Genomic DNA, 23,343 nt, shown 5'->3' on the forward strand with positions numbered 1-23,343 from the left:
AGACTTGATAGTCTTACCTGAACAGCTTTCACATAGAAAATAAAGCTGATTTGTTATGTCATGCTCTAAAGAGAAGGACTAGAACCTATGGAAATAAAGCAATAGGAGAAACTTCCTCATAGCAAAAGATTTCAGACTGGGAGGAAATGTCTTTAATTCACTGGAAGCATTTAAGCAGAAGCTACCTGGTACCCTCAGGGAAGCTCCAGTTACAAGATTACTGCTCTGGACTAGATAATGTTCAGTGCCCTTCCACCTCTAAAATTGGATGATTCTCTTGACCTAGGATTAGAGGAGATGATTTCTAGGTTAAATGACATTATTTCAAAGCATAACACCAACCGCTCATTTTTGAAACAAAAAACAAATGTATCCCGATATTTCATACAGTTTGGCATCGTAACAGTTCATCATTTAAATGGGAAATATTAAAAACTTAGGAATTATTTGAATGTAATTCAAATAATATTCCTCAGCTACTGCTTCAAATAATTGTTCTAAAAATATTGGCTGAAATCCTGTTGCTTAGCATAATAAATTGCACTATGGTTTACCTATTGAATCAGTGGTGAGTCAATTCCTCTGAAAGATACATTGATTCAATGAGTCTGCTGTAGCATAGATTTTCTGGATCCATTTCAATCGGGTTTCAGGCCGGGTTTTGGTACGGAGACTGTCATGGTCACCTTGTATGATGACCTTTGCTGGAAGAGAGACAGGGTGTGTGTGACCCTGTTGATATTCCTGGACCTCTCAACGGCTTTCGACACCACCAACCATGGTGTCCTTCTGGATAGGCTGGCTGGGTTGGGAGTTGGGGGCATTGCTTTATGGTGGTTCTGCTCCTTCCTGGCTGACCATGTCCAGAGGGCGGTGCTGGGGGACAGTTGCTCTGTCCCATGGTGTTTATGTCATGGAGTTCTTCAGGGCTCGATACTGTCCCCCATGCTGTTTAACATCTACATGGAACCACTGGGAGAGGTCATCAGGAGGCTTGGGCTGAGGAGTCAGCAATATGCTGACGGCACTCAACTCTACCTCTTGTTTTCCACCAATCCAGGTGAGGTGATTTCTGTGCTGAATTTGTGTCTGGACCTGATAATGGACTAGATGAGGGTTAATATATTGAAACTCAATCCAGACAAGACTGAAGTGCTGTTAGTGGGTGCTTCATCGGATAGGCTGGAGGACCATTTCCCTGCCCTAAATGGGGTTAGCACTCCCCCTAAAGGGCAGGGTCCACAGCCTGGGGGTGCTCCTGGACCCCAGTCTAACTGGGCCCAGGTGGACTTGGTGGCCAGGGTTGCCTTCCATCAGCTGCAGAAATTATACCAGCTACGGCCCTACCTGGATGAGCGGAATCTCATGAAAGTTACACACGAACTGGTAACATCTCATGTAGATTACTACAGTGCTCTACGTGGGGCTGCCTTTGAAGACAGTCCAGCAACTGCAACTGGTCCAGAATTGAGCTGCGTGGCTGGTGAGTGGTGGGGCCGCTAGGGGACACATCAAGCTGGTTTTGGTTAAATTACATTGGCTACCAGTTGCTGCCCAGGCCCAATTCAAAGTGCTTGTTTTGACACATAAAGCCCTAAATGGCTTGGGACCTGGATACCTGAAGGACCGCCTCCTTCCATATGACCCTACCCAGCAGTTAAGATCTAGCCGGGGGACCTTTTGAAAGAGCCATCCCTCAAGGGCCTTTTCGGCAGCTGCCCCCAGACTATGGAACACCATCTCAATTGACACTGATGACATTTTGGTGCCAGGTCAAAACCTTCCTGTTCCAGAAGGCTTTTAATTGAAATAATATCAACTGTGGGTCCTGATGGCAATTTTTAGAGTATTTATTTTAATTGTATTTTAATTGTTTTATCTTTTTTACTGTATTTTAATTGTTGTAAGCCATCCAGAGACCTTTGGGTAGTGTGGGCGGCATATAAGTAAATAAGTAAATAAGTAAATAAGTAAATAAGTAAATAAGTAAATAAGTAAATAAATAAATAAATAAATAAATAAATAAATAAATAAATAAATAAATAAATAAATAAATAAATAAATAGTATGACTTAATGCTCTGACCAAGAGGACTCCAGCCTTTCTATGCAATTTAACATTCTTAGCACTTGTACCCACTAGCTCACAAATACGTACAGAAACGTATAGGTGTGTGCACACATGCCCCCTCTCCATATCTATACCACACAAGCATATAAAGATGGTAATATTAATTTGACCATACAGTGCTTTCCTGGTAAGCCTCTTGAGGTAGGCAGCTTTGTGGTCCCCCCACCCATGTTGTGCCTCACCCCATCTGTGACTCTTTCTCTTTGTGCAATGTCAAAAGTACTTCGTTTCTCTCCTTAATTGCATCTAAAGCCAACCTTGACTGGCAAGGAGAAAGTCACTGACAGGTTTGGTCTCAGTCCAGACCTTCTCAGAGATCCTGTCAGCTGGCTGTTTGACAGCATGCAAATATATGCAAATGCAGGGGCACTGGATGAACACCTGCAGAAAGTGACCATCCCTAGTCCTTCTGCATTGTACCTGCCAACCAACTCTCTCTCTGTGTATGCTGTGTGTGTGTGTGTGTGTGTGGAATATGGCTTAAACTCTCTTAAACTATTCATTTGTCAGCAGAATGTAGGATGAAAAGCAACTGTGCTTTTTGTCCCAAAGAACTGCAAAGCCCCATGAGGAACTACAAGTGCCAGGGGTTTGTGAAATGGCTTCCGTCCAGCCCTTTTGAATTCCTTTTTCTGTCTTTTGGACCTGAGATGCAGGGTCTGAATCCTTGCCGGGCAGCCCATGTGAAGGAAGGCCTTCTGTTTTCCTGGGAGTAAAGGCATCCTCTTAGCTGACTCTTTACAAAATGAAGTGAGCTCTTTTCGACCAAATGGAGCAGCTGCAACGTTGAGGCTTTTAAGAATCTGGTACAAACTGCATAAAATCTGCATGTGATTTGCACTGGCTGACCAAGAAAGAAGAACAGCAGGCGGAAGTGCTCAGTAAGGCTTTTTGATACATATCTCAGAATACCACAAGATGCTAGAGGCTACATATTCCACCATTTGTCACAGTTCAGAAGCATCCCTGCCCACCCACCCTCACCCATATGCTGGCTTCCTTGAAACAGCAGCATTTGCATAATACTCAGACCTTGGAAAAGTTACCTTTTCTGACTGTAACACCCAGCTGCGCTGGCTACAGCGATTCTAGGAGTTACAGTCCAGGAAGTAACATTTGCAAACCCTTCAGCGTTTTTTTTGCAAGTCACTTTTCAACTGTTACAGAGACTCTGGTTGGGTTCTCTTTTTGTATTATGTGCATTACTTAAAAACTTAGCGTCAGATTGATTTCTCATAATTATAAAAGGTTTAAAAGCAAGCATTAAAGCTTCAGTGGGTGACTGGAAATCTTACAACAAAGGCATCTCTCACCACCTATATGAGCTTCTTGTATAACATTGATTAACACTAACCCTATCTGTAAAACATGTTATGTGTCAAAGCAGTTAACAAAGGCAATAAAGCATGGAATAACATTGTTAAAGAAATAAGGACATGAGTGGCAAGTATGTAAATAAAATTTACACAGTGTCAGTAGCATTCACGGTGCAGTTTTCAGTGCTCAACATAAGAAAAAAAGAAATCCCCCCCCCCAAGAATTTACCCTCTAAATATCAAAAGTGAGAAAAAAACAACAGGGGGAAGGAAGAGGAGAGAAAGGGAACAAAATGAATTAATGCATCCTCTCAAAATGTGACATATTTTGTGAACAGTCTCTATGAGAAAAGCCAGAAAAGAATTTGTAACCCAGTTATAGAAGCTTCTGCACATTAGACATAGTGGGGCACATTCAGATTCAACCCAACAAATCTTAGCCTCTGCAAGAGCTGAAGAAAGGATACCTAAAAGCTGTTTTGTTTTAGGATCGGGCTCCCTGAATATTTAAGCTTTTTTTTTATCCTGTTAAGACCTGCCCCTGTTACCAGAAGTGTCAAATCTTCTCCACCCAGCATGCGACCAGGGTTCCAAAAGCAATTTTCCAGTGAAATATTTTCTTCTTTCCAGTCTGGTGTCTCATCCCTCTCCTTAATTTGGGAGGTTTCCTCATTCTGCTGTGTATCTATCTTACAGTCCACAACACCTACTGAAAAGGGGTGAGATACACACGAAGGCTGAAATCCAATGTTAGCCCAGACTGGAGTAGACCCACTGAATCAATAGAACATACACAAGTTTTATCAGCTCCCACTGATTCAATGGGTCTACTCCAGAACAGATTAACAATTGGAGTTAGGCCTAAGATCTTATGTGCTGCAGGTATTTTCTGGTAAGTATTTGCCCAACATTTGGATATTAATTTGTTTATATTCCTGAAAAAAACATATAAGTTTCTGATGAATCGAGGCACCACTCCAATTAATATTTTGGTTTCTGCACGAGATATCTGCATGACAAAAGATGGCATTTATAACCTGAGAATCCGCAGAAAACCAAATCTTCTGAAGGAATACGTGTTGGTTGTTGTCTACCATTATTCAGTTATATGAATGTAATCAAGAGTAAAAGAAGTACGGTAACTTCAGTGATGCATCTTTTTGCTGTGCTGATCTTAATGGAACTGTAAGGTCACTGACAGACAGATGTTAACCTTATGCAGACAAGTGGCCTAGTAGAATTTCAACAAGGCTATTGAGACTGAAAGAACTCTTGAGAAGCTGCAAAGGACAAAGAATATCTTGAAAGAAAACACATTCACAGACATAGACGCAAGAACACACACATACACAATGCTTGCATAAAATGCGATTGTCAGTTTGTTACTTTGACTGTAATAAGAGAATGACTATTGAAATTTTGTAATATGGAAAACAAAGGACTCCAGGTCACGTCAATCCACTTACATCAGATCAGTGTAATTTTGACTAAACCACTACCGATGCCATGAAGTTTACACAGATATATCAAGCAAATGTTGGACAGGTTTTTCCATTTTACTGGGAGCACTAATCCAACCACTTCACAATCTATTGACAGGCACTGTTTATCACAGACTATTGTCTGGGTTTTTAAAAGAAAAGAAAAAGATGGTACAAAAAAAAATACTTCTTGGTGTTGCTGTCTGTTCCTTGCTTCCCCACATTATGAAGCCGAAGGTAGTTTCATTTAAGTAGCTGAATGCGCTTTCACTGCTGCCGCTGCCGCTATTGCTTGAAGGCCTGTGGTCACTCAGGCAGCAGTAACTTTGAAAAAATGACCTGTCTACACCCAAACAATAACAGAATCCCCTTTTTATGTTGGCAACGCCCACTGCTTTCTGTGCATGTGAAGACTCCCCACGTAGTTGCAACTGTTTGACCAGCCTTCTTCTGAACAACTTAATTAAGCAAAAGAAAAAGTGTCAGTTACTGCCAACCTCGGAAAAACAGAGCTGTGGGGGTAAAAAGGGTAGGCTGCATTAACCTACATTCCTTAACTGGTTAACTAAAAAGAAAGCTTTGCTTTATAGTAGTGCCAGGAATATTCTAACACCAGCTTGCCATTCAGATGATCAAGACATATTGTGTTGTACATCACACCAACCACAGTTAAGAGCTCTCGCCAACCTGTGTCTTAACAACCCGTATTAGTGTGATCCTGAGAATTACAAAATCTTTGTCAGGACACAGCACGCACTTTCTCCTTCTCACCCCCCACTTCCCATTCATTTCGAACTACACTAAGGAGACCAAACAGATTTTTAAACTCTTTGAAACTGGGAAGGGTTTTTTCTTCTTTTTCTTCTTTTAATTCTCTCTATTCTCCTTGAAACAGATGCAGCCTGGGAAATCACAGCATGGGTTATTTGCTCCTGACACTCACACAAGCCAGGGGAATTTGGGAAGATGCTATCCATATATGGCAATGCCCTGACCCACATCCCAGATTATAGGAAAGGGTAGGTGTGAACTGACAAAGGCACATATATGTCTAGAATGTTGCAACAGTCACAACAAGAATAGAGGAAGAGTTGCATGAATTATTTTATTTTTTTTAGAAACTTATTTTTTGTTTTGGAAGGACTAGATATTGGTGGCTTTACACATGATGAAAACTCTTTCAATGTATCTGCACTGGATGCTATATTGGTCCATCCATTTCTACAGGCTGCTGGCATTGGCAGGAGGCATCAATTACAGGAACATGCTGAAGTAGCAAAACTGATGGCAAACTTGGTATTTGTGCAGAGCAGGCTGTAATGGTTTAAACTAAAAGGGTCACCAGGTGGCCCATTGTGAGAATCATTTCATTGGGAGTTTTAAACATGTGGCCCATGGGCCACAAGCAACCCTCCCTCGGGATCCACAACCTCCCCTCACCATCCCTCACTCCCAAATTAATTTTAATGGTCTTCATGCCCTCTGGGGATGTGGGAAAAACTTTGCTGTGCTAGGAACGCTCCCTAAAAAGACTGGGGACCCTCATGCTCCAATATTTTTAAAAAAATGTTATCAGAGGGATTCATTGAAAAACATGCTTGTAATGGAAAATTTTGATTGTGGGATTGGGGAAATAGGTGTGGCCCTCCACAGTTCAGGGAAGAGCATGTACAATCCACATACAGCTAGAGATCACCCACCTCTGTTTTTGATATTTGCCTTCTCTTTAAAATCATATTAGGTTCTGGCATGCTTCCTGTTCAGACCTTTCAGCTTCTTTGTGTCCATCTCTGTATGAATAGAACAGGTTTGTACATTGATTAAATCACCTGTTTCCATGAAGCTGCTGTGCAGGAAGCATCATTAGATGGCTACTTGTGGAGGAACATGATATTGTGAAAGGACATCTTGAGTTGCTTCAAAGCAGGGCATAGCAACCATGTATTTCTATATGTATTTCTGCCCATAACTTCCAATATCCTCAGGCAGCACAGCTAAGGGTGAGGAATTATGGAGTTGCAGCTGAAAAATCTTTTGAGAGCAAGTTAAAACCAGTTGCCCATCCCTGAATTGAAGAACTGAAGTTACTCTATAGAAACACAGTTTTTACGTAATTGTTCTGCAAACACATTGTGAAATGTGTAAAGTCATGCTACCCAGAAGGAACTGTTCAACATAGGTAAATGAAATGGAGAAACAACAGGGCATCCTTTTGTGTGACAGAATGTTTAGACCTCTTAATCCTTGTGGTTGGTGAAGACTTAAACATACTTAGAGTATGTCCATTGAAATCAATAAGTAACTTGTACCATTGATTTCAGTGCATCTACTTTAAGTTATGCCTTGACCAACACCATGTTGATTTCACTCTTAATAGTAAACTCTCAAAGTTCAGATAGAAATCTCTGCAACCAACTGTTGCTGGAAATTATTAGTGAACACTGAAACAAACAGAACAACCAAGCAGTACCAAAACAAAACAATTCAAAAATTATTTCAAAATTCCACAGAAGGCCATTCATCTCTAGGTGAATTGGCCTGGAATTATCACAGTCCTCAGTCTTGACTTTTAGTGAGAGCAAATGGGATTACTGTGATAGGATATGCCTGCACTTTATATTCTGCCATTTTCCCATGTTAGTTAGCCTAAAACCAGGGATGTTGGTCAATGCAAGAGCTAGGGAGGAATGAAAAATATCCCCTCTTTGCATCCCCTTAAGTGTTCCATTCTTTTCACACAACACTATGGCCAACCAGAGACTTTATTGTGATTAATATCTGGGAGGCTTGTTAACAAGGCCAAACTTGATAGGTGGCTCTTGTTGGCTGAAATTTATGGCCTAGGACTTCCTCAGGGAGACTTCCCACGTTGAATTGTTGAACATTACTGACCTTACTGCCCAGCGCAAGGCAAAGGGAGGGGCAGGAGGGAGTGAGGGGGTTTGACACAGATGTCTGGTAACTGTGGAAGGTGCAGAAATCCAGAAGGAGAACAACCTGAATCGCTTCCATTGGAAGGGGCTGGTTAACAGAGGTCAGGAGGAGGCCTTCACCACTGTGTGAGCCTCAGTGTTTTGGTGCAGTTTGTTTTTTGATTAGCGCAGTTCATGACCGGGCCATCCCACCTGAATAACAATCAGTTTGATTCACAGCAGGCTTGGAGAGGGCATGAGATGCCTGCCGTGCTGTGCATATGGAGCCAAGCCTGGGGAAGTTTAGAACCTTCCCAAACCCAGATGGTTCTGTTTGACACATTTGGCAAAACACCAGAAGCAACCTATTGGGAGAGAGAAGCCATCAAGATGTTGCATGGACATATTTACAGCAACACAGCCAGATGGGGAAGAAAGTGTTGCTTTGTATTAATGGCCATTCATGAAATGGAGACACTGCTGCTGCTGCTGTTTTACAGAGCAATTGTTAACAAGGGCCTTGTATTTCTCTCTCTCTCTCTCTCTGTTTTACATCTATCAGCAGATTGTGAAAACAATATTTTGTTTTGTTCATCAAGAAATTGGCATTGGCAGGCCAATGCTGGTGTAAGTCTTCAAGGAACCTCTTAAGTTTTGCTCATGTAATACTTAATAAGAGAAAGCTAGAAATGTATACTTTTTTCTGCAGTTACCCAGAAGCAGCAAAGGTACAGAAGCTAGGATAGCAGCACATGATTTGTTAGGATTTTACGCCAAACTTGAGACCATGGGGTTGGCCATTGTACTATTATATAGGAATGGCAAGGGTTTGTGTGCTAGATAGTCTTGTACAGTATTTTGGGCAAAATTAGTTAGTTAGGCATCCTTCAGTCTTGAAAGACTATGGTACCGTGCTCTGTATGGAGGACTTGGAACAGCGTCTAGTGTGGCTGAGGAGGCTGATTCGAGAGTGACAGTCTCTTCCACACTGAAGATTGGATTGGGCAAAATACAAGGATTGGATTGGACAAAATACAAGGTCTTTAATGCATAATATAACTTATATGAGAATGCCGGTGCTGACAAAAAGAACATTGGTGTAGCTCTTAGACAGGGGTGAAAAACCTCATAGTGGTGGTTGCCATTCATTTGACAAGGTGTCTCAATATGTTAAAGAACTCTTTTTCAGTGAAGAGAAAACCTGTGAGTATTCATTAAATTCTCATTCTGTTTCACTTCGTGAGCACCAGATGCCTTTAAGAATCCTGCAACATATGACTGCAATAGTACCCTTTCGTTAATTTATCCTCACCATTGGTACACAGAGGCACTGTGCCATTGATTCTGAAGGTAATACATAGCCATTATGATGAGAAGCTGTTGATAGCCTTATCTTGTATGATTGTCTAAACATCTTAAAGACATCCATGTTGGCCATGCTCATCACTGGGTCATAGTGAAGGAAACAAACAACTACTGGTATTTATCTGTTGAATGAAGAACTATTGTCTGTTTCTTTCACACAAATGTACTTTGTTCAGTATGTTCTGTATGAAGACACATTTTCCAGAGCCATCACTGCTCCTGTTTACTTGCTCCAACACATAAAAGAAGTAACACCTTGTAGGTGGGTAAGATGCTGCGACATAGAATTCACTGTCCTATGGAATCATCCTAGTGAAGTGAAAGTCAACTGGAGTAGCTGTCACATTGCCTTTTCAAAGGCCTGAGAAACAATGTGAATAGCTTTGTCCTTCAAGACTCCTATTTTCAAGGTTTCACTTGAAATTCTTTAGACCCCTAAACCCTAAATATGTAGGCAGGGAGCAGAGCTAAGACCTTGCTCCATATTCTGTGCTACTTCGCTGAATCTCTCTTCAATGCTGTGTCCAGTTCAATAGCCCATGTGTTTAGTGAACTGTCACATGAATATTTCAGCCTTTTGTTCTCTGAAACTGGTCTTCCTCTTTTCATGTGAGAGGATATTCAGTCATATTTGGGTCTGCCTTTTGTATTTTTCAGATAGATCATCCACCATTTAATTAATTAAATTAATAGAAATGTAGAAGATGAGGACGGATGACAATCAGCTCATCTAATCTAAAGAATGGAATAGAACTCTGACAACTGATATTATGAAGATGACAATATGCTATAAATTCAGAACATATTTGTATAAATTACATCATGAAGGAAACAATATAGAACATCAGTATGTGAATACATCTATCTTTAAAGATTAACATATGGTAAAATTCACATGACAAATATTTGAATGTTGGTCAAATACTACCTTTTTGCAGCCCCAGTTTATTGCAGATTTGAAATCCAGGTTCAGATGTTAACATATTTTAACCTGTTGGTTGCTCAATGGCATTGCATACCAGTAATTAAATACTGTCATATACTAAATACCCAGGCTATGAAAACATCAGTATGGGATTCTTGTTCTTTTCTCTTAAGCAAAGAACACAAATAATCCTGACTCAGAATCAAAAGGCTTGTTAGAATGCTCAGCAAATGAACTTGCTTCAAATCTTCCCTCCTAAAAAATGCATGACATCTTTATTTATTAGTATTTCCAAGTAGTCGTCTGTTTTCTGCCCATTGTGGGTTGCAGTACTATTCAGGAGGAGTCCACAGGTCTACCTAACTTCAAGATCTGTATGGGAAAACTGGTTCTAGAAATACCAAAAGCTATGTGTGCTTCCTCAGAGTGAACCATTGTCGTCCCTTAAAAACAAAAAAGCTGTTCCAGCATGCAGAGACAAAAATGGTAGCTTGGTGGTTGTTTGTAAGATGGTGTGAGTTTGAAAAATATACTTTTGGTGGGGTTTAATGCTTTTAGCGCACAATCCCACACATGCTCCCTTGGGAGGAGAGATGGGAAAAGTTACTTTTTGGGGCCATAAGACCCAGAAAATTCATCTGTAGTTCTTTCTGAATGCAATTTAGCCCAATCTATCTTAAGATACACTACTGCTATGTTTCAAAGATTCCATATAGAAGTGTCTCAGAAAAATTCATAATAACCCTCTAAGACTTCACAATCTGCAGTTGGCCTTGACCAGGATGGATTAGACAGAAGTAGCATGTGTTTCTCTTTTGCCATATATATTTTATTCTCAGGATTTCCTTTAACTGGAAATTTAATCAGCAACACCAAGATTTCTAAAGTCCCTTTGCTAACAGTTTAAGCATGGAAAGTTTCCCCAGGAAATCTCTTAACATTTGTATCTTGTTCGTAACTCTTGAATTCAAATTGTCATAATGATGTAATAATATTCAGCACCCGGTAAAGGGAAAAAAAATCACATTTCTACTTTTGAATTGCCTTTACAGCTCAACTTGTTGCCATTCATTTGAAGACATATGTGTTACATAAACTTTCATTTCAGGAGTTTATCTTGTGGTTAATGAGCTATTAACCAAACAACTCAGCAAATTAATGAATAAATATAATGGCTAGATTCTTTGCACTCTTTGGCAACAATCCTATCCATGCTTCTCTAGGTTTTGTAAGAGTTAATGGGAATGTCTTCCAAGTGAAATGTGTTTTAGATGAAGGAATTTAGTCCTTAAAGGATGGAACCAAACATTCATGGCATCAAATGAAATTAAATGTGAACGCTTTTGAAACATTTCAGCTTTTGGAAACAGATTGTTATATACAAAAGATGAAGGCAGCCCATTTAAAACACACTGTGATAACAAACCCTAGAGTTAGTCTTGTATTCATTGAGTGTTCTACTTTCCATGGATTGAGCTGGATAGATAATTTGGAATATTGATACCTTTGGGTGGAAGGAGATGAGAAAAAAGAACTGTAGGTTACTACAGCAACTTTTTATAGCTACCTGATAACCGCTATTCTATTCTTATTCCTCTGAGGTTGTTTTTTTTTACTTGATGGAATTAAAAATTTACTTGGAGGAATTATTCATGGATTTCCATGAATAAATATAACTCTTAGCACCACCTTATTAACGAAAAGCAATCTAGAGATAAATACAGTGAATGTTAATGAAAGGGAAAGAATGGAAAATTGTTTAAGTGGCCAAAGAAACTTTATCCTATTGTGATGCAAGCCAAGCTATGCCAGCTATATGTAAATGTATGCAGTAGCTTGTGTGCATGTGTCCACTTTGAAGTTGCCATCTGAATTTAATTCTGCTTTTGTGATTAAATCAGGCCATTACGTTTAATCTCACTTAATAGTAAGAAACGCTCTTTGTTGTTTTCTATAGGCAACATATTCTGCCCCTAACATATACAGCTTGGCATTCACACTTTACTATTAATCCCCGATGGCCGATAATTGCTTCATCTCCAAGTTCTCTGTCCAATTCACAAGAGAACTGATTGCAACTATTCTTTCTCTATACATTAATGCACTGTTTTGGTCTTACTTCTTTGGCTCAGTGAACCCTATCAAGCTGTCCACATTTTCTGGGCATGTGGATGTATTGTAAGTTGCTAAATTAAATTCGGTGGTGACACCCCCCCTCCTACCACCCGCCTTCCCCAACCATCAGAATCTATTAGCACTGCAAGTTAGCTGATTGACAACTAAGGCTATTTCTTCCATTTAGAAAACCTGAAATAAAAAGGCAGAAATATGTGTGTCATGTGAAACTCCAAAGTCTTCTGCCAGCTGTCTTTCTACTTACACTTTCATTACCCCAGATGGATCAGCACTGTGACTTTTCACATTTGATTTTTTCATCTGTTAACTTTCTCTGATCTGTAAGAATAAGTTGCAAATTCAGGTGCATCTTAAGCATCAGATGCAAAGTGCATTCCCCCGCCATAGAAATTAGGTTTTTCTCCCAAATCCTTAAACATGGGGTGAGGAACATGGGAACCTCCACATGTTGGACTGCAACTCCCATCAGTCCAAGCCAGCACTCAAAATAGTGAGGGATGATGAGAGTTTTAATTCAACAGCATCTAGAGGGCAGCATGTTTCTCTATTTTCTGAAAGCAATCTAGTCTATTATGTTCTTATACGTCGGATTTGCCTTTCCTTTCAGTCAGTCATAAAGGAGTTAATTTACGTGCCAATCTTTCCATTATAACAGCAGTTTTGCAAGGTGGTCCATAATGGAGACTTGCTCAGAGAATCCATTTTTGTGAATGAATATCCCATGGAACTTTGGAGGTTGCACAGAATACGAACCAATGCAAGTCAAGCACACCCATGCTCATTCATTTATGTTGTTGCCAAGAGATGGCTGCCCATAATCGTGGTACAGTGGTTAAACTGCAGCAAGGCAGTCCAGGCTCCGCTCACAACCTGAGTTCGATCCCAACAGGTTCAGGTAGCTGGCTCAAGGTTGACTCAGCCTTCCATCCTTCTGAGTCTGGTAAACTGAGTACCCAGCGAACTGGGGTAGCAATGTGTAGCCTGCATAATTATATTGTAAATTGCCGAGAGAGTACTTAAGTACTATGGAGCAGTATATAAGCAGCACACTTTTACTCTATAACTGCATTTTAATAATTAAAAAGCTAAAATACAAAGAAAAGCAAAACTGAACAGCTCCAGCCACCTGTAGCTACTTCACTAAATAGCTATATTCTATTGAGCAGAGCACTGATCAAGTCATAAACATTACATACAAGATTCTGTCTTAGACACTTGTTCCTGGATTAAAGGCTGAGATAGTACTAGACACAAAATATTATAGGAATAATACTTAATGTAGTTCTTACAATTTGGTTCACAGCATGTTGTGTAATCCTTGCACCTGTCTTGGCCTTTATTGGTCATCCTCCAATCTGGCAGAGCAAGGAAGCGGTCTGCCTTTGCTTCATCTTTCATAGGGTCCACTCAACATATTTTGCTACCTGTGAGTAAGGACAATATGATATTTTCCTCAAGGCTTGAGTCTCAGTTTGGGCCAGCATGTTTGCTTGGCCCTGAAGTGTGTGTTACATGCTGTCAAATTATATCCAACCTATGGTGACCCTAGGAAGGTTCCTCAGGCATGTGAGATATCTGATAAGAGGTCTTACCATTGCTGCCACCCAGTGAGTTTCCATGACTGAGTGGGAATTTGAACCCAGGTCTCTTAAATCCTTGTCCATCATCTATCCATTACTCAAGTGTCTTCCAACCTTACGTAATCCACATATTCTTGACTTGTAACTCCCAGAAACCCTGGCCAGCACAGATGGTGGTGAAGGCTTCTGGGAATTGCGGTCCAAGAACACCTGAGTTGCCCAGGGCTGGGAACCACTGCGTTACACCACGGTACAGTGTATGCCCAGAAGGAAACAGACTAATTCAGGGTACCCTGTGAGGCACACACAGCTCACTCTTCCAACACTTTACTGCCCTTTCTGAACTCTCAAGCGTCTGCTGTGTAAGGTGACCAGTTTATTCTGCCCAGCAGGACAACTTGATTTTCCTTGCATTTAGGGAAGTCCAGGCTATTTCTGTATTCACTCTGAAAACTCTTAATCAAAGTGATCACAAAGCTCTCCAGGAAAAGAAACAATTCCCCAACCCCAGCTATCCAATCCAAAATAACCAAGAGCGCTGCCTGTTATTCTGTTAAATACCCACGAGCTCCAGAGCCTTCTTATTTCTCTGTCCAGTTACTAATCTCCAGCACAAACATTTGCATCTTCTTCTTTTACCTTGCAGGATTGAAAGCAAATTTCATATTACAAAATTAACCTGTCAGTTTCATTTTTTAAAATGGAAACGATAAAATGTGACAATTTTAACAAAGCCCAAACCAGAGCTGAATTTCCATTCTTGCTCTATTCACTACTGTATTTATGTTCTTTTTTGGATATTTCATTATTGCCTGAGGCTCATGTCACTTGAACATCCGGTCTTTCCATGAGTAAGAGTGCACTTGAATTAATAACAAAGCACCTTAATATTTATTGTTCTGAAATAATTTGTGAGTTGCTCTCGGCAGATCATATTTCAATGTGTGCGCACACACTCTTCCCTTCTGCATTCCGATGATTCTCAGCAATATTTTGATTTGCCCACTCATTAAGATTTAGAATAAATATTTAGTATTGTTAGTATATATATATATTCCTCAACTCCCAAACAAGGCTTGAGTCTCAATATATATATCCCACCCATCTAGACCGAAGTCTACTCTGGGTGGCTAACAATACTAAGAATAAAATAAAACAATATTAATAAATTAAAGATGGCAGAATAAATTAAGTATTGACAGGAAGGAAGACCTGCCTTAAAAACATCCAGTGAGGGAGCCAGGCAGATCTCGGGAGGGGGGGTGGAGATATTTTTCCAGTGATGAGGGGCCACTGCTGAGAAGGACGCTTTCTTGTTCTTTCTCTTTGGGCCTTCCTTGGTGTTAGGCCCCTGAGCCATTGAAATCAATGCAGAAATGAACGGGCAGCCAGTGCAAGGCCGCCGGAGTAGGGGAGATATATTGATGTTTTCTCACCCCAGTAAAAAGTCTGGACACCACACTCTGCACCATTTGAAACTTCCGCATCAATCTCAAAGGTAGCTCCATGTAGAGTGCATTACAGTGGTCTAATCTCGAGACTACAAATGCATGGACCAGAGTTGTGAGAGCCCACACATCAAGATAAGAACACAACTGGGCAATCCATCTAAGATGGAAATAGGCGGTGTGGATCACTGACGCTACCTCGGTTTCCATGGTAAGCGCCGGGTCAAGGTGTATTCCCAAGCTGCGGACCTCAGTCTTCGTGGTGAGAGTCACACACACACACCCAAAAAGTGAAGGAGCTTCCCCAACCACTAATGTCTGGGCCAACCCACCCTCGAGACCTCTGTCTTGTCCGGGTTCAGCTTCAGACCATCCACCTGCATCCATTTCAATACGCCCTCCAGACAGCGCTGAAGGGATGAAACAACATCCCCTGTTATAGGAAAAAAGGAGATGTAGAGCTGGGTGTCATCAGCATACTAATGACAGCCCCACACCTCCTGATGACCTGGCCCAGCAGACTCACGTAGATATTAAACAGCACTGGGGAGATAATCGAGCCCTGCGGAATCCCACAAGTAAGATTCCACGGAGCCAATACACTCTCCCCAAGCTGTACTCTCTGGGGACAGTCCTCCAAGAAGGAACAGGGCCAGGCTAGTGCCGGACCGCCAATTTCATGTCTCAAGGTGCAGTTTTATGCACTACAACAAAGCAAGCAGCTTCTTGGCAGTTAAAGGCTTTGCTGCTTCAGGAAAGCTCTCCTTTAAAGAAGGTCTTACTGTGGATTTAGAGGATGACTCCCAACAAAGTCATCTTTAATCTCCCTGTTAAAGATGTGTGGTGAAAGCAGTGAGGTGGCTGATGGTTTTTCAAGATAAGGGGTTGGCAAAGAGCAGCTCAGGGCCTCCCCCTTCCCCATTCAGACTACTGACTTCCTTCAAACTTCCACAATGAAAAAGAGGAATTGTGCCATCCTAGAAACAGGTGGCAATTCGTTCTTTAAGTTGATTGCAGGAGTCGTTTTACACCATTCAACACCTCCTCCAACATCTCTCAACATTCCAAGTGGGCTTCTGATGACTTCCATCTTTGTTTTGTTCTTTGTTTTTATTTTATTTTTAGCCATCAATACAGCCCTGGAGGATTTGCTGAAGTTGTCCATGCCTATTCTATTCTATTCTATTCTATTCTATTTATTTATTTATTTATTCATTCATTCATTCATTCATTCATTCATTTTCTACCCCGCCCCTCTAGACAACGTCTACTCCGGGCGGCTTATAAAAATTAAAACACATTAAAACAATGTAGAAAAATAACTAACATAATGCAATTATTATAATTAATATTATCCAAGATGGCAACATTAAGAACCAGAAAAAAGGGGGAAAAGAACTTAGGTGACTGGGGGGAAGGCCTGTCTGAATAACCATGTTTTTAGTTGGTTTTTGAACACACCCAGCGAGGGTGCCAGCCGAATTTCAGTGGGAAGTGTGTTCCACAGCCGAGGGGCAACTGCTGAGAAGGCCCGGTTTCTTGTTTTCTCCTTCCGGGCCTCCCTCGGCGTCAGTCCCCTCAGCCGTCCCTGCTGGCTATGTCGGGTGACTCGGGTAGATCTGGGTGGGAGGAGGCGATCTGCCAAATATTGAGGTCCCAAACCGTTTAGGGCTTTATATGTAATCATTAATACTTTGAAGTCAATGCAGAAACGAATGGGTAACCAGTGCAGCGCAGCCAGAGTGGGGGAGATGTGCTGATATTTTCTCACCCCACTAATAAGCCTGGCTGCTGCATTCTGGACCATCTGGAGTTTCCGCATGAGCCTCAAAGGAAGCCCCGCGTAGAGTGCGTTACAATGGTCTAGTCTCGAGATTACGAGTGCGTGGACTAGAGTAGTGAGGGCCCCCCGATCAAGATATGGCCGCAGCTGGGCAATCCGCCATAGATGAAAATAGGCAGAACAGACCACGGACGCCACCTGGGTTTCCATGATTAGCGCCGGGTCCAGATGTATCCCCAAGCTGCGGACCTCACTCTTTGTGGCAAGGGTCGTCCCTCCAAAAGAAAGGGAGTCACCTATGCTGCTGACGGGAGGGCCACCCACCCTCAAGACCTCCGTCTTGTCCGGGTTCAGCCTCAATCCATTCCAGTACGGTGTCCAGGCAGCGCTGAAGGGACTGGACGGCATCCACTGAAGTTGGAGTAAAAGAGATGTAGAGCTGTGTGTCATCAGCGTACTGGTGACACGATGCCCCACACCCTCTGATGACCCCGCCCAGTGGCCTCATGAAGATGTTAAACAGCATTGGGGAGATGATCGACCCCTGTATGTATGATGATTTCTATATACAGTGCCCTGCACCTTGCCAGCAGCCCTTCCACTTACTCGTAGGTAGGGTTGACAACCATTCATATTTTAATCATTTGTCTTATTCTTTTGAATTCTTCTGATCTCTTGGCCCAAACTGCTTGACAAATGCTCCATTGTAATGTGGTTTTAATGTAATGGTGAGTATTGCAGTAAATTGATTGATGGCTCTCATCATTACTCTGTGGCACTTCAGATCAAAGTTGAAGGCACCCGTTATAATTGCTTCACGTCTTCTTTTCCTGTAGTCTAAATATTTCTGACTGGAAGAAGCATCCACTCTGCAATGTGTTGATGGCAGTGTTTCTCTTTCTTCATCAGGGAATGCCTCCTGTAAGATGTTGAAAGAGCCCCACTCCCTTTTCTAGTCATGTTGTTAATGGCATATTTCATCTGCCTTCAAGTTTCCTCTTCCCATGGTCATGGTCGCCCTTTCCTGACCATTTTGGCCTAGATGTGCTTGGTGTTAATGACATCTTTTCTACGTCATCCCTGCTGTAACTCTTCTGGGCTCTGAATAAAATTATTCCCTTGTTAAATTTTGTTCCAGTAAAATGATCACATGGAGGAAAACAAGAAATTTTTAAAATCTAGGTAAGGATACGGTCTTTCTAAAAAGCTTCTGTAACACTACATATAGCATTTAGGTTGAGAGATGCTATGCTTGGGAAATAGGTTAGTAAACTAACGTGGCTCTCATTTACAGTTTTCCAGCTTTTTGCTTTTTCTTCCAAGCAAAGATACCAAGATCTCTTTCCTTCATTCTGAATTAAGGGTGATAATTCCAAGGTGCTGGGGAGGACTAGAAAATATACTGTGTGGACATAAAAATTGGGATCCCATTACATTTCACTAAACACTGTGAGTCCTGCTTCTGAGATACAGCATGTAGGACTGGGTAATAAAGAGGTCCCAGCCTCCCTGTAGTTTCCAACCGAAGCTTTACTGTAATAATAAGGAAAGGATCTACATGATGTTGAAGCAGGCACCTCAGAGGAAATTAACTGGAGAGAGGTCTTGAAAAAGTGTGAAACTCCAAGTAATGCATTTATTTTTTTCCCCCATCCTTCAATTTTTCCTCTTTTCTCCCCACTATAAAAACTATTTTATGGAAATACCGTAAACACAACAATTCCATAATATTTTGTCCTCCTTAATCCTTACAAGACATTCTCAAATCACCATGTGGTTGTAATGAGCTGCAAAATCTACCCACCTTAAACACTACTACTTCTCTTGTTGCCACTTCTCCAGAATCCCTAATTATTCTGTGGATCCCTTCCTTGACCTGAGAGTATTCTTCTAGTATAATCAGATGCTATCACTTGATGCTGTCCTTGCCTCTTATCTGTAAAGAGATGTGTCAAGCAAATGACCCAACCACAGTGTAATGTATTTGACAGTCCCAACTCATGTGGAATTGCTTTCGCACATGTTACATTGAAATGAATGGCATCTGCCCTAATGCACAACTGTGCTCTACAGTCTCCATTTTCCATAAATGCAGGCTGGGCCAGAAAAGTGCCTGTTCAGTATTGCCTTGCAAACCTCAGCACTGACTCATCAGATGACCAGTATGGTTATTTGGCAGTGGAATTTCTAAGCATGGCACATCATAACTGCTAACCAATTTAAGTGATTATGAGGATTGTTGCTCATCGAATTGATACAGAGATGGTTACTTTTTCAAAGCTAATTTTGTAAAAATAAAATACAAGAAAGAGAATTGAGATCACAATAAAAATTACTTTATTCCAGACAATTAAATGCATAATATTGCACAAAAGTAAGAGGGTTGGGTGGTGACCATAATGCCTGTAGGAAGCCAAGAGTCAAATTCTACCCATCCATCATGCTCCCTTGGCTGATGCTATTTCAAAGAGCCTTATATTGCATAATCCTATTCACACTGACACCAAAGTAATTCCCATTGCACTCAAGAGATTATTCCCATTGCGTATGAGAAGAACTGCAGCCCTAATACTAAAACCACAGACAGCCTGTAATGCACTAATATTGTAGCCACTGGCACATGAGCACAGAGATATGAATGTTCTACCTGTGCCACTTGTAACCATACAGTTCCAGGTTCTTACAGAATTTTCAAAAACCAGATTCATTTAAAAAGTGAAACAAAACTACCAAAAATACAAATGCAACCATTTAGACACAAGTGTATTTAAAACATCAAACACTGTTGCTGGAATTATATAGCTTCATAAGTCCAGAGAACTGGAAAAAAATTGTATAGAAAGTTATTTAAAAGGTTTTTTCCTGCTCTCCATTAAATGCCTGTTTAAATAAGGTAAATTATAAATTAAAGCAGTAGAGATTTTAAAAGACACAACTTCCTGTGGCAAAAAATTACATATTATCAGATCAGCATATTAGAATATACTCATTTGGAGTTCTGTATTTTTTTCTAAAAATAAAACACCTATATCCAAAATAGAAGTAAAATCTAATGTTAAAATCCATGGTAACCTAACAGAAGGAGCTATAAAAGGAAGTCAGAAGCATTTAACTATTATTTTTCTGTACCCAGACAATGTCACTTCTGCTTCACTTTTCACCGCTAAACTCAAACATTTATGGTGATGGGCTCAGGGCAATGTTACAACTTCATAACTTTAGTAAAGGATAGCTGAAATCCTAGGTGCACTTAACTGGGACTCAGACCCATTGAACTCAAGAGGGTTCGCATTTGAAGATTATAGGATGGCGCTGAAAGGCTAAAACTCTAGGCACATCTCCAGGAAGGGCAAGTCCCATTTACATCAGTGGGACTCGGGCTTAAACAGGGTTTACGATTGTATTCCATGGCCATAACCCTGTTCATAATTGACTTGGGTGTCAGTCCCACAAGAATAATTAGGACTTACTTTTGAGTAAAGATGGGTGGGGTTGGGCAGCAAGCCTCTTGATCGCCACGTGGCAATATTTTCAAATATTTAAACAAGACAGGATCAATCTAGAAATAAATTAACTGGGAAGCGCCGCAGAGGCTGCCTGTCTCTGATTGCCAAGCTAACCGTCCGTGTGAATGCTCGCGAGTGCCAGAGGGAGACCTGTTGCTTGAGCTGCGAGAAGTCAAACCGATCCAACACCGCAGTTCAGGTCAAATTAAGGAGGTCTCGGGTCTCATGGCTTTGCATGGGAAAGCTGAAATCGGTGGGACAAAACAGCCCGGTCTTATATGCGCGTTCACTTAGAAGTAAATCCCACTGTTTCAGGGGGTTGCTTCCCAAGTCAGATGGCTAGGAACAGGTGGTTGCTGACAGTCTTAGGAAGGGTTGGTATTTACGGTGCTTTGCCAAAACGGTGTATTTAATAAAGGAACTTGGACTGATGACAGCTTCATTTTCATTGAACATCTCTTCCCCGCCCTTTGCTTCGCCATCCTTCTCGATCCTTTGGGAAGCGACCTCCCACCCCCACCCCGCACCCCCGCCCTTCCCAGCAAGCGAAGAAGTCCTTGGACAGGTCTTGAGGCTTCCTTCCTTTCTCTCTCTCTCTCTCTCTCTCTCTCGGGGCCAAACGCGTTGGCAGCGCTGCCGCTGGCCCGCAAGGGCAGGCTCTTCCACCGGGCAGCGGGGCGCCGGCCCTGCCGTTGTCCCTCCTTTCCCCCGCCCGCTGCCCGACCAGGAGAGAAAAGGGAGGTGGTGGTGGTGGGGGGGCGTCACTTGGAGAACTGCGCCGCCTGCACGGCCGCCAAGCCCAGGCCCGAGGGCACCAAGTGGGGGAACTTGCAGACGCCGCAGGTGCAGAGGCTCGCCCCGCCCGGCAGGTGCGCCGGGCTGCAGGGCGGCGGCGGCGGCTCCTCCAGGGCCACCGAGAGGTATTTGCTGGCCGAGCGCAGGCTGTCCGGAGGGTGGTGGTGGTGGTGGTGCTGGTGGTGCGGGTGGTGGTGAGGGTGGCCCACGGTGCCGGGGGTCAAGAGCACCGGGCTCGGGGCGGCGGCGAAGAGGGGCAGCCCCGCCGCCAGCAGCAGCCTCGGGGCCCCGCCGGAGCCGCTCAGGTCGCCGAGGATCCGCCGGAGCTCCTGCAGCGAGCTGCCCAGCAGGAGGATGTAATTCCTGGCCAAGAGCAGCGTGGCGATCTTGGAGAGCTTCCGCCCGGGCGAGCTCTGGCAGTGGGCCGCCGAATAGGGCAGGATCACCTCCCGCAGGGCGTCCATGGCCAGGTTGAGGTCCTGCATCCGCTTCCTCTCCCGGCTGTTGATCTTGCGCCGGAGCTGCTGCTGCTCGCTCTTGGCGTCGCCCGCCAGGGACCCGCCGGACGGGAGGCTCCCGGGGCCCCGGGGCGGCGGCGGCTCTGGCGCCGCGAAGTCCGCCCGTTCGGAGACGTGCTTGTTCAGCAAGGCGGAGGAGGGCGGCGGCTGCCGGTAGCCGGCCAGCTCGTACGCAGGCGGCGGCCTCAACATGCTCGCCTGGCGGGGCTCCGTCTCAGAGGCGGCGGGAGGCTTTCATGATGCCGAGACGGCCCGCAAAAGATCGCCCGGATCGAGCTGGAGCGCCTTCCGCGAGCAGCCCAATGAGCAGCCGAAGCGCCCCCGTTTAGCGGGAAAGGGGGGAAGGGGGAAGAGGCGAACCGGGGAGGGTGGGGGCAGGCAGGACCTTCCCGCCACTTGGCCCCGGTCTGAGGAGACCGGAATTTCGCGGAACTCCTTTAAACCCAGTCCCGGGTTAGAGCAAAGGACTGACGGGCGACAACCAATCGAAGCCCGAAGCTGGGCGAAGGGAAGGGCCCATTGGCTGCCAAACGATGGGGGGCGGGGCTTCGCCTTTGGCAACTGAGAAGTTATTTGTGAAGTTTCTGCCCTTTGGCAACTCCGGGTCTTCCGCGTCGTCTGAAGTTCTGCACCGTAGCTCATTCCAGTCCCTTAGATCAAGCTAGGGTGCCTCACCCCCAAAACTCCAAGGGACGCTCCTTCAGTCACAAGCATCCTTGTCCACTTCGATTGCTTTTTGTTTCTGGTCTTAATTTCTTCCACATTAATCGCTTGCAAGAATACTGTAATTGTACTTACCATTGCATAGGCATCCTTCAGTCTCGAGAGACTATGGTAACATGCTCTGAATCGAGGAGTGTCCTCTCCAGAGCATGAAGCCCGGGTAAGGTAATATGGAGGATAGGCTGTTACCCAAGCAGCAGATCCCCCCTCTCCACATTGCTGAAATGGTCCAATGGAAAGGCAAGAGCCAATACGACTGGTTCCAGCAATGTCGCAGGAGTTGGCAGAACGACACATGCTGCCTTCGGGACTCCAGCTCCGGATTTTGCCTCGAGGTTAACTCCTGAAGCCTTTTCCATGAGTGGATATAGCCACAAGGCAGTGAAGGTTTGAAATTGGAGTTTTCCTTCTCCTAGATGGGCTGCCTTCCATGGCTGACGAGCCCCACCTACCCGGCCTACTTACCAAAGGACTAGAATTTATATGCTGTCTGTTATGTTTAGATCTCCCCCCCCCCCCCACACGCACACATATACACACCTTTTCCTTGTCATAGCTTGAAACAGCCTAAGCGATCCTGGCCACTTCTTGTTAATTAAATGGACAGAGCAGAGCTCACCTATCCAAATTGGACTTTAAAGGGCACCTGTGTACCTGTATTCAGCATCAGAATGTTCACCATGATTTACCAGCATTATTTTATCGTGATTTTGCTAGGTCTCCCA

The 23,343-nt window shown here is 43.1% G+C and overlaps 1 protein-coding gene across 1 annotated transcript; it reads right to left on the minus strand.

Annotated features, from left to right (window-relative positions):
• Positions 1–19,390: 19,390 nt before the first annotated feature.
• On the minus strand, positions 19,391–22,336 carry OLIG1 (oligodendrocyte transcription factor 1). Its single transcript, XM_072994090.2, has one exon. The coding sequence runs from the start codon at positions 22,085–22,087 to the stop codon at positions 21,344–21,346; it is 744 nt and encodes a 247-aa protein (XP_072850191.2). The 5' UTR covers positions 22,088–22,336; the 3' UTR covers positions 19,391–21,343.
• Positions 22,337–23,343: the final 1,007 nt, after the last annotated feature.

The sequence above is a fragment of the Pogona vitticeps genome, chromosome 3, assembly GCF_051106095.1.
Source record: "Pogona vitticeps strain Pit_001003342236 chromosome 3, PviZW2.1, whole genome shotgun sequence".
NCBI lineage: Eukaryota > Metazoa > Chordata > Lepidosauria > Squamata > Agamidae > Pogona > Pogona vitticeps.

Excerpts from the sequence above, each read along its gene's own strand:
- OLIG1 (XM_072994090.2), bottom strand. The coding sequence starts at position 22,087 with ATGTTGAGGCCGCCGCCTGCGTACGAGCTGGCCGGCTACCGGCAGCCG.